This window comes from Panthera leo, chromosome C1 (assembly GCF_018350215.1).
Source record: "Panthera leo isolate Ple1 chromosome C1, P.leo_Ple1_pat1.1, whole genome shotgun sequence".
Classification (NCBI taxonomy): domain Eukaryota; kingdom Metazoa; phylum Chordata; class Mammalia; order Carnivora; family Felidae; genus Panthera; species Panthera leo.
The window spans coordinates 152796367-152816451 of NC_056686.1; the positions used below are offsets into that span (position 1 = coordinate 152796367).

Sequence of the window (20085 nt, forward strand, 5' to 3'; positions counted from 1 at the left end):
TAAGCGGGGTGAGGGGGTGAAAAGTTGCAGAAGACCGGCTTTGCTTTGCTTAGGTTAGGCCTGGGACATCATCACCAAGACCTGAGAACAGAAAAAACAAAACAAGTACTGGTCCAGAGGGCTTCTAATTAACTTTCCACTGACGCTTCCTCTTTAGCGCCATTCTAAAACCAAGTGGATTTTAACCAGAGGAATGATCCCACTGAATAACTTACAATGCACGTCTTAAATATCAAAAAGAAACAAATTAATTCTGCGACTAGAAGCTCTTTGCCTCAATACTTGAGAACAATGATATTAAGAACTGTCACCCAGAATGAATCCAGAGACTTTTTGGGTTGTCTTGTGATAAATGACGCAGGTAACATTCTCATAAATTCATCACGACTCTTTTAAAGACCTTATTTTTAAAACTTCATAAATTCACCTAAAATACCATATTAAAATATACTATTAAATCTTTATGGATACAAGTCTGCTTAGAAACTTTTTAAAGTATTTTTCAGTCACTGGAAAGTGAATGACAGGGACTATATACCATTTCTGTGTAGGTAGAAAAATAGAAGAGAAGCCCTCTTAAATAGCTTCAAAACAGCATCCAAAAAAGAGAAAAAAGGGGGAAAGTCTCCAAACACTAAAGAAAAGCTTTCTTGAAACCAAAACAAAAGCTTCATATCACTTTAAGTTTCATTTCTGTTTCTGATAGATCTGTGAAGTGTCACAGAAATACAATGAAACATTACCAAATAATAAGTACAGAAAATTCTGTTCCTATTTAATTTCAGAAACTTTTTCTTTAAAAACAAAAAGGAAGAAGAAGAGAGGAAAGAAGTTTCTTCTGAAACTGTTGATTTCACTTCAAAGTCTTTTAAAAAAAACCTCAATCCTCCCAGAATGGAAAGTGTTCACCTGTGACCTTCTGCCTGGATTTCTTCACTGAATCTACTGAAAGTACAGCGTGGGGCTCAAATAGAAACCTGATTCCCTACTCTTCTCATCACTTGATAAGAGAAGAAACAAAAGTGGCTTTTACCTCTAATTCGCCCAGAAAACAATTCTTTGTATACCTTTGTTACAGGAAACTCCAGGAGACAAATGATCCTTGTACTTCTCTGGGCTAGGTAGAAACTACATACATTTTGTCAATCTTATTTTCAGATAAAAATGAACAGCCTCTGACCAAGCAAAACAAAAACTGGAGAAGCAAAGAATTAAATAAGGCTCGATTCTGAAAGGTTCCTTAACCTAAGAAAACTACTTAATACCAGAGAGATCCCCTGGAAAAATTGCTACCACCATATTCAGCTCCCCAAGTACAATTATTAGGAAAATGATGACACTTAGTTTGATGGCTATAAAGGCCCTGCAGATTATTGTTCAACAAATTGAAGTAGTCTTCATATTAACTCAGACTCACCGATCACAACTTGTATTCATAGAAATCTTACTTTTCTGCAAAGCATTTGCATATACATTACCTCAAGCTGACTGGTAAATAACCGAAGAGTTTAGAAACTGCTTCCATAAATTCTAAGTTACGAAATACATCCTTTACAGACTTACAATAAATTTCCATCTGAGCATTGCATCTGATTTCTTTGGCTTCTTTTCCATGTCTTTTCCTTCTATGTACGTTGTAATCCATCCTTTGAACTGCTTGATATAAGTACCTTATAGTTTAGTATGTTTTAGTTCAGAAACCATTTATTTGTCTTAAACCCTGGCTTACAAAGATGTATTCAGAGATCCATCTCTCATGGAACTACTGTCTAGTTTTCATAATATGACCACTATTAAGATACTTGCAGAAGGGGCGCCTGGGTGGCTCAATCAGTTAAGCGTCCGACTTTGGCTCAGGTCATGATCTCACGGTCCGTGGGTTCAAGCCCCGTGTCGTACTCCGTGCTGACAGCTCAGAGCCTGGAGCCTGCTTCAGATTCCATGTCTCACTCTCTCTCTACCCTTCTCCCACCCACACTCTGTCTCTCTTGCTCTCAAAAATAAATAAACATTAAAAAAAATAAAAAAAAAAAGATAGTTGCAGAAAATGTTACAGCAGCTCAGAAGACGGGTAGTTGGCCCAACTTGGAGCTTCAGGAAGATGTCTTAAATCTTTTAAAATTTCTTAAGTTTTTAAAACTGTGTTTCTTTCTTTTTTTTTTTTTCTTTGATTCTAAAATAATACATTTCCACTATAGTAAATTTGAAAAGCATGGGCAGCTGACAATCACAATCCATTTTTAAGCTTACCAATCAGGAATTAGCACTTAACATTTCAGTATAATCCCTTCTTGTTTTTTCCCTGGGTCCATATGAATGTATGTATATGAAATTTAGGAGACACTGTGTGTGTGTGTGTGTGTGTGTGTACATACATATATATATATATACACATCCAGTCAGTCATCATTGATTTTATATCTGCCCATATCAGTTTTCAAAGGGAGGACTCCAAAAACATGATCAAGAGCTGCATAACTTACATACTACGGATGTACTTTATTACATCCCTTGATTGCTATAACATTTTTCTAATTCATCGATATTGTAAATAACCCTGCTTGAACAGCCCTATACCTATTTCTTGGCCAAATTTGCTTGTTTTCCACACCCCAGTCCAGCATGTACTTGTGGGAACATCCCCTCCTGGGACACAATCCATCACGATCACTCCCAGTGTTTCTGGCACCACTCTGTTATTTTTAGGATTTGCAATTTCCTAAAGGATGTATAAGAAGCAGTGGTGCCAGTAAGTACCCTAATTGTCTCAAGAACAGTAAATATCCTAATTGGAACACAGAAGAGACAGACCTGTCTCCCTACCTGCTCTCAGAGGGAAGGGGCAACTCTACTTGATAAGGCTGAGCATGGGATGCCTCCTAATGCTTTTCTTTCTCTCTCTCTCAAACCATGGCACTACGTTAGCTGGCTGTCAGCTTGGACAACTGAGGGTTTTCATCTTGCTTTGTTTTCATAATATTTTTAGGAAATGGCTGCCAGTTATACCTTACTATCATTTTTAACTAAAATTCCAAGTAAGCCTTGGAAGAGGCATAGCCAGGTAAAGACAGGTGAGAAAGAACTTGCTGAGAATCCTAACAGCACAAGCAAGGAAACCAAGGAGTGGAAACTGTAGTATATGCGGGCGACTACAGGAACTTCTTTAATGTATAAACGTACAGGAAGAAGAGGGGGAGACACAAGGCTGGAGACAGGAGAGGTAGTCAGGTCATAGGTGTTACAAGGCCTGCAAAGGACCTTGGGCCCTAATGCATGAAGAATCAGGGCTGCATTCACAAGGATAACCTTGGTATGACCAGAGGCAAAGGGACCTGTTATAAGGCTAATATAATACCTGAGGAGAGAGATGATAAGACCTGAATGCAGGCTAGGAGAACAGCGAGAAGGAAAAATCAGCTGGACCAGGAGGCAGATTTAGTTATAACTCTTCACTGGTTCTTTTCTTTTCTTTTCTTTTCTTTTCTTTTCTTTTCTTTTCTTTTCTTTCTTCTTTCTTTTTTTGATGTTTATTTTTGAGAGAGAGAGCACAAACAGGGGAGGAGCAGAGAGAGGGAGGGAAAAGAGGATCTGAAGGTTCCACGCAGACAGCCTCGAGCTGGATGCAGGGCTTGAACTCACCAACTGGCAGCAAGCTGGATGCGGGGCTCAAACTCATGAACTGCGAGATCATGACCTGAGCCAAAGTCAAATGCTCAACTGACTGAGCCACTCAGGTGCCCCACTGGTTCATATTCTCTGCCTCCAGTCTTGGTGTGCCACCAGGACACCACGCCTCCTCAGAGCTCAGGTCAGTTTCAGCAGAGAAGGAAGCCTAGCGCCACATATCCTAAAAGCTTCACAATTACTGGTACTGGTGATAAGAGTGGTCACAATTCTGATGGCTGGTAGGTTACAAACAACGCTGAAAGTACAACCACGTTTCAGCTCCAGACAACAGGAACAACACTTGTGCTTCTTTGGTAAAAAAGAAAAAAAAAAAAAAAAAAAAGTAAAGGAACAGCTTCAAAGCAGGCGGCTGTGAAGCTCCTTTTTACCACTGTTGTGCACTGTTTCTGTCTTAAAGAGATCACGTGGGGACAGCTGCACACATAAAAATGGTTTCATTAAAAGCCTCCAGTCATTCATTTTGCTTATTAAAGCCACTCCACAATGATATTCACAATGGAACTCTCAGCTGTCCCCAGCAATGACACTAAAATACAATTAATTCTTCTTCCCGAGGAGTCCATAGGTATGCGCTTGAGGTATTGTGTTAATTGCCACAGCTTCATACCGTGGCTTCAATTAGGAATCAAAATGGGAGCAAGACAAACATGGATCCCATTAAGTTCCAGAGGACTTAAAACTGAAGTTTCTGCCCCCGCCCCACTCCCCCCTCAATCCACTTAACACTGATTGTAAAAGCAAAGGGCTCCATCTGGGGAACCACAGTGACATCCAGTGGCTATGAAGTAAAACACACCAGTTACAAAACGTCAACACAGGAGAGAAGGGCAAACATTTGTAGATGTACTGATGTTTTAAATTCAATGTCTATAAAACTGTGTGCAACTGGAACCTCATCATAAGATGATCCAAAATCAGGAAAATCAGAGATTCATAACAAAATGAGGATGTTTAGCTGCCTTCAATGATTTACTCTGCCTATTAAAATTCTCAGCAACATACATTAATAATTATTGCCAGAGGATATGAACTATTGATAGTGTACTCAAAGTTCCAAAAGTCATGTTACCGTTTATGCTATATACAAATTCAAGGAGAAGCCATTTCCAACATGATCCTCTTTCTCGGCCAGAAGAAATAACTGGCTGTGCTATAAAGTGAACAGGATAGATCGGTTTGCTCCCAATAACTTCAATACCATTTGGTAGGAAACATTTACCGAAAAATGTTCTTGAGGGTTCAAAATTTTAACTTATACTCACATCACACATGAAAGAGACACAGAGTGAGACAGAGACAAATCAACCACAGAATCCCTGGACCGGTTGTCTAGTGGGATGAGGAGAGACAAACTCATTTCAATGGAAAACGCAAAGACTTTAAGAACGTAAAAGGACCTAGACTTGAGCAACATTTGACTCTGGGCAAGGTATCTCATCACTGAATCTTTGTATTCCTATATGTAAATGGAGCTTTAAAAAAAAAAAAAAAAAAACGTATCTTGCAGGGTCACCATGAGGGTAAGTAATATGAACATCTATCAAGATTAATATTAAACCTCTCCCTCTGTGCCTTGCACATAGAAGATGCACATTAATAACAGCTATCACACACATGCATTTATATTAAAAAATACTAATAAGATGGACGTTTCCTTTGCCACAGAAAATGCCACTCTGAAAACAGACTTTAGATTCCATATACATACTATACTTTGAATATTAAGTGCTCCTCCTTCTGACTTTAGTAATCTGTGGTGTGCTTTACTGGATCAGAAGCAACAACAATAGCACATTTATTTTAACAACGTAAAATGTCTCTGAAACTTTCCTAAGCTTACCTTGGTCATTAACGTGAACTAAAGTACAGAAAACCCTTAACTCTCATTTATCCTACAAGTTACAACATTCTTGCCCATAATGTGTCAGGGTCTCACCAATACTACACCTCATACGTGGGTAGACAATACCGTGAAGATGCTACAGTGGGGCATGAGCAACCGGCAGAAATTACATATGCACCAGGATCAATCCAGGAAGCCACAGTTAATTTGATGTAGAAGCAAAATAAAGTGGCTTAGCCTCTAGAAGGTTGAATTCTGGCCTTCTTACCAGTATACAGCTGACTCTTGAACCATGTGGACGACAGGGGTGCAGATCTCCCCTTGTAGTAAAAAATCTGTATGAAACTTGACTCCCCCAAAACTTAATTACGAATAGCCTACTGCTGACTGGAAGACTTATTGGTAATATAAACAGTCCATGAATACTTTGAGGTTATATGTATTATATACTGTACTCTTACAATAAAGTAAACTAGAGAAAAACGTTATCAAGAAAATTTATAAGGAAGAGATAATAAATTTACAGTACTAGACCGTATTTATTAGAAAAAATCCACATATAAGTAGATCTGTGGACTTCAAATCCATGTTATTCAAGGGTCGACTGTACTTTCAAAACTAAATCAGGATCGTATTTGCTCTCTGACTCCAAGACCTCCAGTCACTTTTTCTGTCACTCAATGGAAAAGTCAAGCCCCTCCGTGGCTTAAGAGACCCTACATGTGCTGGCTCTGTAGCTGCCCTACTGAAGTCCACTCCCTCACTCCCCACCTTATTCCAGAAGTGCTGGCCTCTGGCTGCTGCCTGAGCACAGTGCCACAAATATTCTCCTCCACGTGATGTTATCAAGGACATCTTCCCTGATCCCTTTTTTTAAAGTGCGTCTCCTGGGGCACCTGGGTGCCTCATTCCGTTAATGACTCTTGATTTCAGCTCAGGTCATGATCTCACGGTTTGCGGGTTCGAGCCCTGCATCAGATTCTGCACTGACAGTGTGGAGCCTGCTTAGGACTCTCTGTCTCCCTCTCTTTTTGCCCCTCCCCTGCTACTGCACGCTTTCTCTCTCTCTTTCAAAGTAATAAAAATAAGAAATAAAATGCATCGCCCACTCACCCCCAGCATGCTCTTTCCTTCTTCCTGCCTCCCTTTTCTCCCAGTATAGGCTTTTCAAAAGTTCCAGCTTTTCAAAAGTTCGCATTACAACACTTTGCTTTTACAAAAGACCTACATTAGTACCTGTTTTTGCCAACCTGCAGAAATCCAAAGAGGATTTTCACTTTTACATAAAAAGGTGAAAAATGAAAATACCAATCAGCGTTTGCTTTGCAGCGAGCCCTTATAGAGGCAGCGTGCACCCTGGAGAGCAGCGACATGGCCCCGCCAAGCTCCTTCCAGGGAACTGCACTCAGCATCTCAGCGTCAAGCCACCATAGCTTTGAACTTAGTCTGTGAGCATCTGGGCTTTATCTTGATTTATTCTGTGCATCTGTTGGCAAGATGCACCCTGAGACACCAGAAAATACTAAGAGAGATTATTTGTGGGGTCTGGGAATGCTCAAATATTGTTCCATATAAATTAATGGTAAATGCTTCTTTGCTTTATACAGTTTCAGCTTATGAAAGTTTTCAGTAAGAGCACTCTACTTTTGGATATCAGGAGAAACCCATACTTATCATCATCTAAGGGGTTACAAATTTTAGTCATTTGCCTCTTATCTTTCTCTTCCTTCGAAAATGCAAACTCACAAGGGCAGTGGGTTTTTTCTTTTGTTTGTTCTTTTGTTTTTTTTGTCTATCATGTTCATACTGTACCCCCACGATCTAAGGCTGGGTATAAAATAGTCAATAAATATCTGCTAAATTGTTTGAAGAAGTCAACAGGAAAAGGCATGGAGAGTTCCTAGTTTTTGTGGAATCTGTAAGGTGAAATGAAAAAAAAAGAAAAAGAAAAATAAGAGGTATTTTTAAGCGCACACACACATACACCCACACACACACACAAAAAGTCTACAAAAGTAAATGCACAGTATAATTACAGATTATGTTAAAATAGAGAAATTAGACAATAAATAAATAAGTGAAGAAAATAGATATTCGTTAGCTACCATCTAATGTTTCAGTGTATCCTTACAGAAATAAAGCAGCTAATAAATAAATACAGATATGGAAGATGGTAAATCTAATATGCATCAGTATTTGGAGAGCATTATGCCTGCAGCTTTTCTACTATTTAAAGATATAATCTGAGTGAAAACCAAAAGGAAGAAAAAGAACACAAGAAGGCTGTGGAACCCCATTTCTTTCCCATAATCTTTGGCCTGATGCATGGTTGACAAAGCCATGAGACAATATTCTCACATCTTTGATTTTATTTCAGCATTTCCAGAAAATAGAGTAATGGAGAAACATATTTCTATTTGATGCCTAAAATCTTAAACTTAGTATGCAACTCAAATTAATTCTCAGCGTTCCATTTGAAGCCTCAACATTAAAAGACCTGTGCGTTTTATTCCTTAATATCACTTGCTGTGGTTTCAGTGATTTACAGAGTAGATTTTTATTATTGAGTTTCAAGCTATTTGTTAGGGATAAACTGTCGTGACTATAATCAAAAAAAAAAAATGTTTTTTAAGTTGCTCCCAAAGAAAAAATTAATAGTATAGAATACTGTAATTTCATATGCTAATTAAGAGCATATGTAAACAAGATAAGTTTAGAATATGGCAGATGTCTATTGAGAGTCAACATCATACTTTAAGGAGATTAATGGTCATGAATAGAAGTTAAATTAGTCACAAATATCAACGCAGAAAATATATGTTGAACTTTTTCTGCCCTGGGAAGGCAATGACAGCAAGTTGCCCTGGCCCATATAGCATACCTTCAGAATTCAGGTTTTCTGTGAATTTTACCTAATATGGCCAAAAAAAAAAAAAAAAAAAAAAAAAAATTTTGCAGATGTGATTAAGGGACCTTAAAACTAAGAGATTATCCTGGATTATCCAGTAAACTCTAAATGGTACCATTTTTATAAGACAGAGGCAGAGGGTGATTTGACACAGAGGAGGAAAATCCAGTGTGACCACGAAAGTAGGGACTGAAGTGACATGGCCATAGCTAAGGAATGCCGGCCGCCACCAGAAGCTAGAAGAGTGCGGGAACAGCTGGTCTTCTACAGCCTCCAAGAGAAGTGCATCCCTGCCGATGCCTTAAGTTCAACCCGACGATACTGATTTTAGACTTCTGGCCTCCAGAGCCACAAGAATAAAGTTTGGTTGTTGTAAGTCACCAGGTGTATAGCAATGTGTTAGAGCAGCCGCAGGAAACAAATATGGAATTCAAAGAATCGGATGGCATGAACATAACAAACCCCTTTCTTTTTCACTACTTATTAGGGGAACATGTTCTTTAACACTAATACCTGTAAAAATAAGAAAATGTGAAATAAAATTGTTGCCAAATTCTGTCTCACTCCAACAGAAGAATAAAAATTCTTTTAACTTGTTTTAAAAAATGGAGAAGAAAGCCCTCTACATTTTACAACACAGAGCTGCATTTCCAATTTACAAAATAGTTTTGAAGATTACTCTTTATGTTTATGACTTTAAAATGTAAAAGAGTTACTTAGTTCTTCTAGAAAAATTTAGGGTTTACACATCCATAAAGAGAAGCACCAGTGCAGAAATTTCCCATGTCTTCACTACAACCAGTTCAAAAAGTAGTTCAGATAACAGCTTATTTTATTAACTTCTCAAAATATGTTCACTGTGTTACCAACGATTATTATGGCATTTATCTTTCTATCAACTTGGACTCTGTGTTTTGGCTCCCAAATTTCCCTAAATCATTATTTAAACAAAGAAGTGTGCTAAATGTGTAATATTTCTACCCTTACTTTCATTTTGTGCTACATTCTTTGTGTCCCAACCACCAACACCAAAAATAAAGAAAAAGACTACTCATAATTCTCTTCTATTTTTCTACGTCTGAAGAAACTCTTTGCCATATGATTGAAGCTATAAGGAATGGAAAAGCAAGGATATGGACTACGGTTCTGTATCCTTACCTAGACCTATGTGAGGCAGATGCTCAAAAAGGGTCCAGCTGTGGTCATCAATGTAATGATTCTTCAGGATCAACAGCTGGCAAACATCTCGGGCAGTTATGTCACTGGGTACCTCTACAGCCCTGCTGGTTTCATCTTCACTGTATACTTTAATTACCTGTGTAGGTAGAAATAAGAAAATGAGCTAAAATAGTCTATTAAAAAATATCACTCTAATAAGTCGTCAAACTTATTGGCTGAGCTAATTACAAAGTCCTTATATGGATTCTTGTACATTTAATTTTCTAAAACACTGAAAAAATGTTGCCTATCCAAAACTTGTCCATAACATGTCAAATCGCTATGTCTGACAACTTCTACTCTCTTCTCTTCAGTGTCTAAAGTAGAGGACGTTCAGTGACCATTTGCTGTCATTTCTCTACCACTCTGGTCTATTAAAAAGCTATATATCCCTTAACAATACTTAAAATTTTCCATTCCATATTTAAATCCTGTAATCCAAGTAACATGGGCTATTCATTCCCAGATATATATAGGTAGTAAAAGCAGTAAGTAAATCAGCCTTTTTGGAAAGATGTCTCTATTTTCAGGTTCTTGAAACTTGGGCAAAGACTGGCTAGATGTGTACCAAATCATTTTTCCCCCTTGCAATTAGTTGTATCCATGGGATTGAGTTTTAGTCAATGGAATGTAAGCACATTCAATGTTGTACTTTCAGGCCTCATCCATAAAAATCTCCCACATATTGTCCCCCATTGTTAGGCCACTCTCCCACTGAATGGAAATGACTACAAGGACCTAGAGGGAAGAAAAGCCATAGGACAAAAAGAGCCTTTATCCCACCATGACCACACGAAAGGTGCCCAACTAAGAACACCCATATGGAACTTTGACATGAGCAAGAAATAAACTTTTATTGTGTTCACTTACTGTGAATTTGTATTTATCTATCACAGCAGCTAATGTTACTCTAAATTATACAGAATTAGAGAGAGTTTCATATACAACACTCCCCTTAACATTTACCAAGTTGTGCTCTGTGCTAGAATTTCCATTATTAACTATGGTATGGTTGTATATTAATTAAATTAATTATAAGAAGATAAACACCTATGATAATAGTATATAGTAAGATCAACATATACACACACAAGTGGAAAATGATATAAAAATTCACTATAAGAAATACACTTGTTACAAAAATAGACATTTCAACATTTTTAGTAATTCAAACAAATGCAAATAAAAATGATTTATCAATTTTGTCCTACCAATTTTTTTTAATGTTTATTTATTTATTTTGAGAGAGAGCACATGCGCACAAGCAGGGGAGGGGCAGAGAGAGGAAAGAGAGAATCCCAAGCAGGATCTGCCCTGTCAACGCAGAGCCCGATGCAGGTTTGGTCTCACGAACTCTGAGATTATGACCTGAGCCAAAATCAAGAGTTTCATGCATAACCGACTGAGCCACTCAGGTGCCCTTGTCCTACCATTTTTTTTTTTTTAAATTACACTTAATAACAGTGTGATGAAATACTTGCTCTCTTACAGTGATAGGAGTGATATAATTGGTAAAACTATTTTGTACACCTATTGGAAAGTATTCAAAAGCATTAAAAGGTCCATTCCGTTGACTCAGTAATTTCCCTTACGTAAACCATCTCAGTAAATCTGTCCTAAATGTGGAAAATGGCTTTAAGCATAGACATACCCAGCAAAGCGTTACATATAATTCTATTAATCTAAATATTCAACTATAAAAGAACAGTAAATGACAGTACTTTCATAGAATGGAATATTATATAATGTCTCAGCATGTTATTCAAGGAAATGATATAGGAACTTTAAAAAATTCTTAGGTAAACGAAAATCATGACACCGAAGTATACTTTATGCATAGTACAGTGCAAATTTCCTTGGTAGACTGGCTACCAGGTACCTACCTGTCTTCTCTAACAATATTCTGGTTGCCTTTTAGAGCACACTCCCTCCCTCACCATCGGTCCTTGTGACCCCTGCAGCTCTCCCTCCAGCTCAGCCATGGAGACCTAGAGCTTCAGGGACAGGCTTACCAGAGCCGGCTGTTAAACACTCAGGAGCTGCAAGTCAGGCATCCAGCTTGAAATCAGCCGTGGTAGGAGCATGTATACAAAAACATGTCTTTTTATGGCCAGTTTACCATACTAGTTCATACCACTGCCTCAGATCCGGATAGATAGTATCCAGACTGATCCACCAGCACCCAGAATCCCTCTGGCAACAGTTATTACTTCAGAGAAGGGCGTATGACCTCATCAGAGCCAGTCAGAGCCAATCTGGATATCTGTTCACATAACCGTAGAGTGGACCCTCTTTTCTATTGGGCAGACGTAGGATGAAGCTGTTATTGTTCACAAAGAGAAAGAGTGGGGGAAAATGAGGCCCACGTGGAGTAAGCCACGCTAAGAGATGAAAATAATCTTGAGAATATCTCAGAGCCCCTGGAACAAGTGAATTTGATTTCTTTGTGTTTTTATATGTGCCGTGTCTACTGGTAACACCTACCTACATTTCTCCCTTGCTCTAGCCATGGACCCCCTCCAGGTCAATCTCCATACTGCTGGCAGAAGAAACTTGCTTATTGCCAATCCAATCAGGTCGTTCTGCTACTAAGATTCTTCAGTGGCTCCTTGTTGTCCCAACTCAAGCAGCTCATCATATTTACTAAGACCCCTTACAAGGTGCACATCCTTTGCTAAGTGTTTTAATATAAGGCTGTCTGTCACAGACAGAGACTGTTGTTCATTTCAGAGAGCTTAAAGTCTAGTAGGGAAAGCAGTATTAAAAAAATAATAATTACCAACTAGAGCATAAACGTATGGCATATTACTAATCATAAAATGGAGCTTAGGTTAGGGTGAGAGACCTGGAAGGTATCTGTGAAAAAGTGATAACGTAAGGCAAGACTTGAAGAGTGGGCTAGAGCCAGGCAAAGAGAAGGTGAGAGCATTTCAGCTAAGGGAACAGAAGTCCCTTGGGTAAGAAGGAATTTGGCAAGTTCTAAAGACTGAGAGGAGTCAGGGATGGCAGGAGCATCAAAGAGGAAGGAAACTGAGGTGGTAGGCAGGATGGTGGTAATAGGGATGTATGGTCCTAAGTTCAGAATTGACTTAAGAACCATCGAGCTTTTAAGTCATAAACAAACCCATGGACACGGATACGCCTGGTGAGGGAGAAAAGGAAAAACAAAAGAAAAAGAGAATCTAGGACTGAACCCTGAGAAGTACCAATACTAATGGTGACTTAGAGGCAAGAAAGTCTGAAAGATAACATGAGGTAGAAAGGGATCCAGGAAAGTGGGAACACATGGAATAAAGCCCAAACTCTAGGATGCACGCAACATGTACATTCTCCAGGAAACCAGCCTATGTTACAGGTCATTCTACGATCCTAGCCAAATAGGTCAAGTACTTGTAAGCTGTTCTTTTTTAGTTGCATGTGAGGTACCCTCTAACTGGGATCAACACTCCAACCACCAACAACGTACCTTATTTGGCAAATTCCTACTTACTGTTTGGCCCCAGTTTCCATGGCACTTCTTCCAGAAGGTCTTCCCTGACTGCCCAAGCCTTTGTAATTTATATTACTCTTTTACATACTCTTATTTTATAATTTTCTATTTGCAGGCCCTTCTCCTCAATTGTACTAATAAATTTCTTCAAGGAAAATCTCTGTTTATTTACCATTTGACATCATATTTCAGGTACCTGGCCCAAGGCAGCGTATGTATGGCTTAATAAAGATCTTTGGAACAAATGAACTTTGTACCCCTGTAGAGCCAAAGTTTTTTGACATAGTAAGTACTCAATACCTATTTATAAACTTTAATTTAAAAATATTTTGTCACAAAGTGTATGATTATTAAATCGTAATGCTCAGTAAATTCAAATTCTCCTCAATGATCCACAGATATACATGTTTTCTTACAAACAGTCCTAGGTAAGAATTGACTCAATATCGCTGTTTGTGGGCAGTTCTGAGTTTTGCCGTCATTGAGGTTGCTACATAAGGTCATATGAGAAAGGTCGTGAAAATACATCGCCAAGATCAGATGCAACTGTTTGACCTTTCACATCAATTCACTCGCTTTCTGGTTAACACATGTGGTTCACAAAGATCCCAAGATCTGCCTGTAATCTCCGTGTTTCCCCTGACTGCAAGCAGGGAGGCTAGTGTTCTTAAGGGCGTGTCCTGAGGACCTGTATCTGTGACAGACAACCGGTGGGATTCTAAGGGATGCTGTCCACTGCACCTCCACGTGCTCTGGCTGACGCTGACTGGGTCAGGCCCTGCTGCATGCTCCTGACAAAGACGACCACTCTTGAGAGGAAAAGAGGATCCAACCCTGTGACTGCTCCTTCATGTGCCACAATGATGAGCCACTGTCTCAGCTCCCTCAGAGGCCAGCTGGCAAATCTCACGTCAGGAGATGGGGGGCAAATGGGAATGACATGGAGGTCGCTGGGAAGGCTTCCCGACTACCCATGTTTTCTTACAGAAAACTCCCATCACCTGGGCTAACAGAAGTATGCCTCTTACTTTCATGCTCTATTTTTTTCTTATCTACTATATTTTTATATTAAAGGAAATAAATTAAAAAAAAAAAAAAACAACTGGAGACATTCTGAAGCCTAAGCCAAATTCAAGTAGTGGGCAAGAACTGAACAAGAGGCAAAGGAAAAGGCATCTAACCAATTAGGAAATGCCATTATTTTCTTCAGACTATATTACTGCAAATTTGAAAGAAACAGGTTGCCAAGAATCAAGACACATAAATTTAGAAGGGCTAGGCCAACTCAAATTTTTAGAATAGGTGCATGTACTCATTTTAAAATAAATAACACCCACTGGAAAAAAAGCTTGGTACTTTTGTTTGAGTTCCATTTTAAATTTGTATTTTTTAACTCCTATTTAATTGACATGTATCCAAAGTACACATTTACCTAAGAATGATAAAATTATATTTTAATTGATATTCCACAGGAATAAATTCCTGTCATCTCTCAAATCTACTCAATAATTGTGAAAAATTCTTTATACCACAAAGGGGTGTCTTGGTTAAAAGTCTCACTTTATTAGTATTTATTTCTCCTTAAAATATACGAAAAAGGAAATGCTTATCTAATAAGCCTTAACTCTCTACTAGAGTTGAATATGCCTCTTGCCAAAAGTATTACTACACAAAACTGTCCTATGTAAGAAAAAAAGTCAAATCATCTGAAAACCTACATGACTAGTATGGATTAAAACTAAGTTAAAAACTTTTGTGATTAGGTAAAAACAAGTAGCAGGGCTGTTCTTCAGAATTATTAGAGCAACATAATGGCATCCTGTTTCCTCTACACACTGAGTGGTAACAAAGAAATTTTAAAATCATATAATTACGCTACTTAATAAAGGGATATTATAATTTCAAGTTCCGTGATCTAAATTCCCAGCTTGCTTTATAAAGTGAAAAACGGGGAGAAAAATATTATTCATACTAATTGATCATTTGAAATTATATAGCAGCAGGAAGAAATCCTGCCTGACACTAAAAAAGTATAAGAACTTTCTTTGTTGCATCAATGACCAGAAAGATACTTGACTAGCAAGAGAGACATGCACTGATAAGGCCTGTCTATAACATCCCAGCAGCATAAACAGAGCGAGTGCCCAAGGACAGCCAACAGGGTACACACAGGCTGTGTTTAGGAAGCCTTGCCCGGTCACTGTAATCCTGACAGTCAGAGCAACCTTGGCCTTTGGAGTGGTTTACAGTTTGAAAAACTTCTCTGGGAGCATATGGCAACTAGTGAAATAGTACCACACAGGAAAAGTAGCCCCCGCAGGGGATATGCTGAAATGTGGCTGAAGCAGATCTCTGTTTTGGCTGACATCCATCTTATCAAGACAGTTCATACACTTTATACTTCAACTCCCCTGACTGCCCTCCATAAAAGTAAGTGGAAGCAAAAGATTAAAAAATTAACATAACCCATTTTCAAAGCGGTAGACACAACAACATTCAAATATACAGGGATGGCAAGAAATGGTTAACTTTTTAGAAGAAAGCTTGAGGCCCCTAAAGCCTCAAGACTAAAAGATATAAAATATTTAAAAATCAAACAACGGCCATTTCTGAAAAAATAAAGGGATCAAATCTGAAAGTCAATCCGATATGTATCACCTTGCCTCCAAAGCACACATGGTAATCATCTGCTACAATCACTGGAAATTCTGATTCTCAGAGCAGATTATTCATAAAGCCTTAGGAAAGCACTAGGCAAGGCCCCAAGAGGCAGCCGTTCTGCTCCTCCCTGCAGACCCCAGGAATGTGACGGTATGGTATAGATAGTCCTTTCTCAGCCTGGATTCATCCTGGAATATTTGAGACAAACTCAGGACTGCCATCTGGTCATGTGGCAATGTTACAGAGCAGAAGGGAGCACCGGTGAGGAATTAATACAGGGTAGCTTTCCCCCATGTATCCTTGGTTTTTTTTCAGAGGAGGGGGATGGAAGGTGGGATAATCACTCAGCAGGTAAAAAATAAGCATGGATTATGCATAAATACATGACCAAGAATCCACAGAATGAAGTGAGAAAAAATTTTTAAATAAAGAAAGAAAATAAGAAGAAAGAGCAAAAGAGGAAGAAAAAAAAAGATCATTGGGGATGGTTGTCTCTTGTGCCAAAGTTTTTATTTTGGGAAAATTTAAATTTAACTTTTAAATTAACTACATTTAAATACTACACTTAATATTTAATTAGACACTGACTCTTATTAATTACTATTTAATTTACAATAACTTAAACATCACATTTAAATACTAAGACCTTACCATGAAGAAAGTATATAACTTCTAAAAAGAAACATTAATTTATCCACTGTATCCATTAATTATCTATTTTGTTTACATATGGTTAATAGAAAGTAAGAAACAAGGCCCTTAGAGGTGTGACCTCAACTAGGTCCCAAGGAAAGTTTATTTTCTATAGCTCTTTAAAAGTTTATCATCCAAGTGCAATAAGATTATAAAGCTATCTTTTAATGTTTCCATTTTTTACTCTATTATTTTTAACAGATAGGCAATGCACTTAAATCATGAGAAATATTTTTATATCAAGGTCAGAGTGGCCCTGGATTTTTACATTCTTCTACATAAGGAATGCAGTGTCCTAAGATAAGAGAAGACAGTCTCAGATATTTTGAATTAAGTAACTCACTGTGTTCCCTTGAAGGAAATGGAAAATAATATATTCAGTATTACTTATTCCAAATCTCTAACAAAATGGCATACTTTAAAAAACAAAAACTGTTCAAAAGGCCCCAACAGCTCAAGGAAAGCTACTGCTTCTTTACGGCCACTCTGTTTTGTTTTTCTAATTGTCAAATATTTATTAAGAGCAAAAGAGTACATGGCTTAGAGAAGTCAGGTAGTAGGATGTCTTCCATTCTCTCCATTAAAAAAAGATATTCAATAACACATTTTACTTGAGCATGAGCAGCACATGTTCAATTAGTTATATTAACTCAAAATACGTATTGTCACCAATATCAGAATTACAGAAACTGACTGGCACAAACTTGTCTATTCCATACCCTTGTGGCTCCTTTCAGATCTACCCCCTATAACCCTTTCCTTCTTCTCTAACTCCAAACATATTATTTTGTTTTTCTCAGTTTCTTGAAACAGCCGTGCTCCTTCCTGACACGGGGCCTTTGCATATGCTACTAGAGCTGCTTTGTACACTATCTCCCCACCTTCTACTTTCCATCCCTCACATGAGCCATTATTTCTGTGGGGAAGTTTCAATGACCCTCTCAGTTTAGGTCCAGGCCCTTCATGCCATGTATGCATGTGCACAACCACGTGATTACTATCCATCAACCTCCACTGCTCAGAATGCTGCATGACAGCAGGGATGATGTCACTGTTTTCTTCCCCTTGTGTCTCCAGCAATTAGTACAGTACCTGGCACACAGCTGATAATCAAAACTATTCTTATAGTGAAAAATGAAGCCATCATGCATAGCCCTGCAGGAGACAACATTAGGCATTCCAAAACAGTAGCTTTGAAACCTCATAGGGTTTGAAAACCTCCAGGGGAGAAAAAATACCCGGAGACCAAAGAGAAAACACAAGCAAAGCTTTCATGAAATCTGTGAACTGAATAAAGGTGGAGAAGGTGACTTCTCTGGCCCATTTCAATTCTGGTATTCTATGAGAATTCAAAAAAAAAAAAAAAAAAAAAAGGTCAGAGGACCTCTGGGCAGGACAAATATTAAATATTAGGAGTAAAGACACCAAGGACTGAAGAAGCAAAAAACACGCATGCAACAAGAGACAGACCGCTTTGCCAAGAGCAGAGGCACGAAGTTATGAGGAGCGGGTGAGGAAGCTCAAGTGTCAGGAGGCATGTTCGAGAAGGCTCTTCACCCCGCACTGCGGACCACAGGTTTCCATCGGTGCAAACCAGCAGGGAGCCCACCACGGAAGGGAGCAGTTTTCAGATCCACAAATGACAGAATGCCTTTTCCCAATGGTTGGAAATACAGAATTAAGTTTTAAATGAAAGTTCACAAGAACATGTGTACAAATTGGTAAGAGAATAATGGCAAACAACCACACGGTCACCTAACCATTTAGGAACCAGTTCAGCGACGAGTAACAGAACATATACCCTACGAGGGTTTATTAACCAAACTGAGGCAGACGGTTCCGAGTTCCGTGAGGCAGATCCACCAAGTCACCAGTGACTGAGCCAGGCTCCTTCCCTGAGTCCACAGTCCTCTAGGTCACAAGCTGGATCACCCCCACACCATCTCTGTAAAAACTCTGAACTTGTCTACATTTGTATGCGATTTCATCTCAGTGGGGAAATCACAGGGCCTGATTGGATAAACACAGAAACGAACGCAGAATTAAAGGACCTGTGTTGCTGGGGTGCCTGTGTGGCTCAGTCGGTTAAGTGTGCCAACTCTTGATTTTGGCTCAGGTCACGATCTCACGGTTCCTGAGATCAAGATCTGAGTCAGGCTGTGCACTGACAGCATGGAGCCTGCTTGGGATTCTCTCTCTCCTCCTCTGTCTGCCCCTCACCTGCTTGTGCACACACACTCTCTCATTCTCAAAATAAATAAACTTTTTAAAAAAATGGCCTGTGTTACTGGAGATACATGTAGAACTTCCAGAAGTTCTGGATATAAATTCAAAATATACGGATGGAGATGTATGATGTATGAATTGGTTTCCCATCCAGCATCAAGCCAAAGGGGCCCGGCGTGGAAATGCCCCAAAGTTGACATTGCAGGGGACTGAGCACTGCCACACCTGACAGATTAGAACAGTAACACTGTCACATCATGGCCTGGCCAGTCTCCCATCCAGGAGAAGAGACCCAGTGTGCAGGCCAAGGGGCACGCAGAAAGTCTCCCTGATACCCCTCTACCCTCTCTGAGACTCCAACTCTGTTCTTGACCCTTTCTGCCCTTCTTCTCAGGCCAAGAGCCCTACAGGCTGCTCCTTCTCTTCTCCCTCATGGGTAGCCAGAAAGACTCAAGAGGGGTTCAGTTTTGCGATTAAAAAACTGGAAGCCCTTTCAGTGTGCTCTGTTATGTGGCAGGGGGAAAAGGCAAAAGAGACAGCTCCAATTTCATTATAAAAGAAGGCAAACACTAAAAATAAAGTCTAAAGATGTCCCAAACCACGCACACACACACATCTACATATGCATATATGCGTGTTATTTTAGGACCTAAATCCAATATGAATAAAGAGGGTCAAATCCCAAATCCCACACTAATGTTTCCAGTGACTTCATCAAAAGAGTGTTCTCTGAAGCCTCAGTGTTTTTAAAACTCATGTAATTCCTGTGAAGATGCCAGTGCTGACTAATTCGTCTTTGAAGTAAAAGAAAAACCTTCACAAGTGCTAATGGTTATTCATATTTAAAGCAGAAAACCACTGGTCATGCTTATGTTGGACACAATGTTATTCCAGTATCTCGTTTCATGGTTTAAGCAATCATTTATTCCCAGAATACCCAGAAGACATGTCTAGGCAAAAAAGTGAAAAAACAGTTTCACACAGTGAGAAGGACAAGTTGGGAAGGGGTGGAAAAAGTGTTAAGAAAAGAGAGGGGGAAACATGAAGAGTAGAAAGAGAACGTTTATTAGTGCCCAGAACACTGGGCTTTTTATTGCAATTCTTGGGTTGTCTGGCATCAGTTGAAGCACTTTCAGGAACTGCCTTATTTTACTAATTTTTAAAAGCACATCTCCTCACATTTAACTTGTCTGAAACTTGGATGTAACTTACCATCAGTGGTCTGTCATAGTTTAATTGGAAACATAGAACATAATGATGCTTTTTGTAACTTAAGGTGCCGTAGGATCAATGAAATGTGCTATGCTGTCTTTCTGGGACATTTGGGAGATATTATTGTATAAACTTATAATAGCACAC

The 20085-nt window shown here is 38.9% G+C and overlaps 1 protein-coding gene across 3 annotated transcripts in view; it reads right to left on the reverse strand.

The window, feature by feature from the left end:
• The window catches only part of GRB14 (growth factor receptor bound protein 14), a 115725-nt gene that overhangs the window by 33015 nt on the left and 62625 nt on the right, over positions 1–20085 (reverse strand). For all 3 annotated transcript variants that reach the window (XM_042948982.1, XM_042948981.1, XM_042948983.1), the window contains one exon: positions 9597–9753. In XM_042948982.1, the coding sequence (XP_042804916.1) occupies positions 9597–9753 (157 nt within the window). The remainder of the gene's footprint in view (positions 1–9596; positions 9754–20085) is intronic.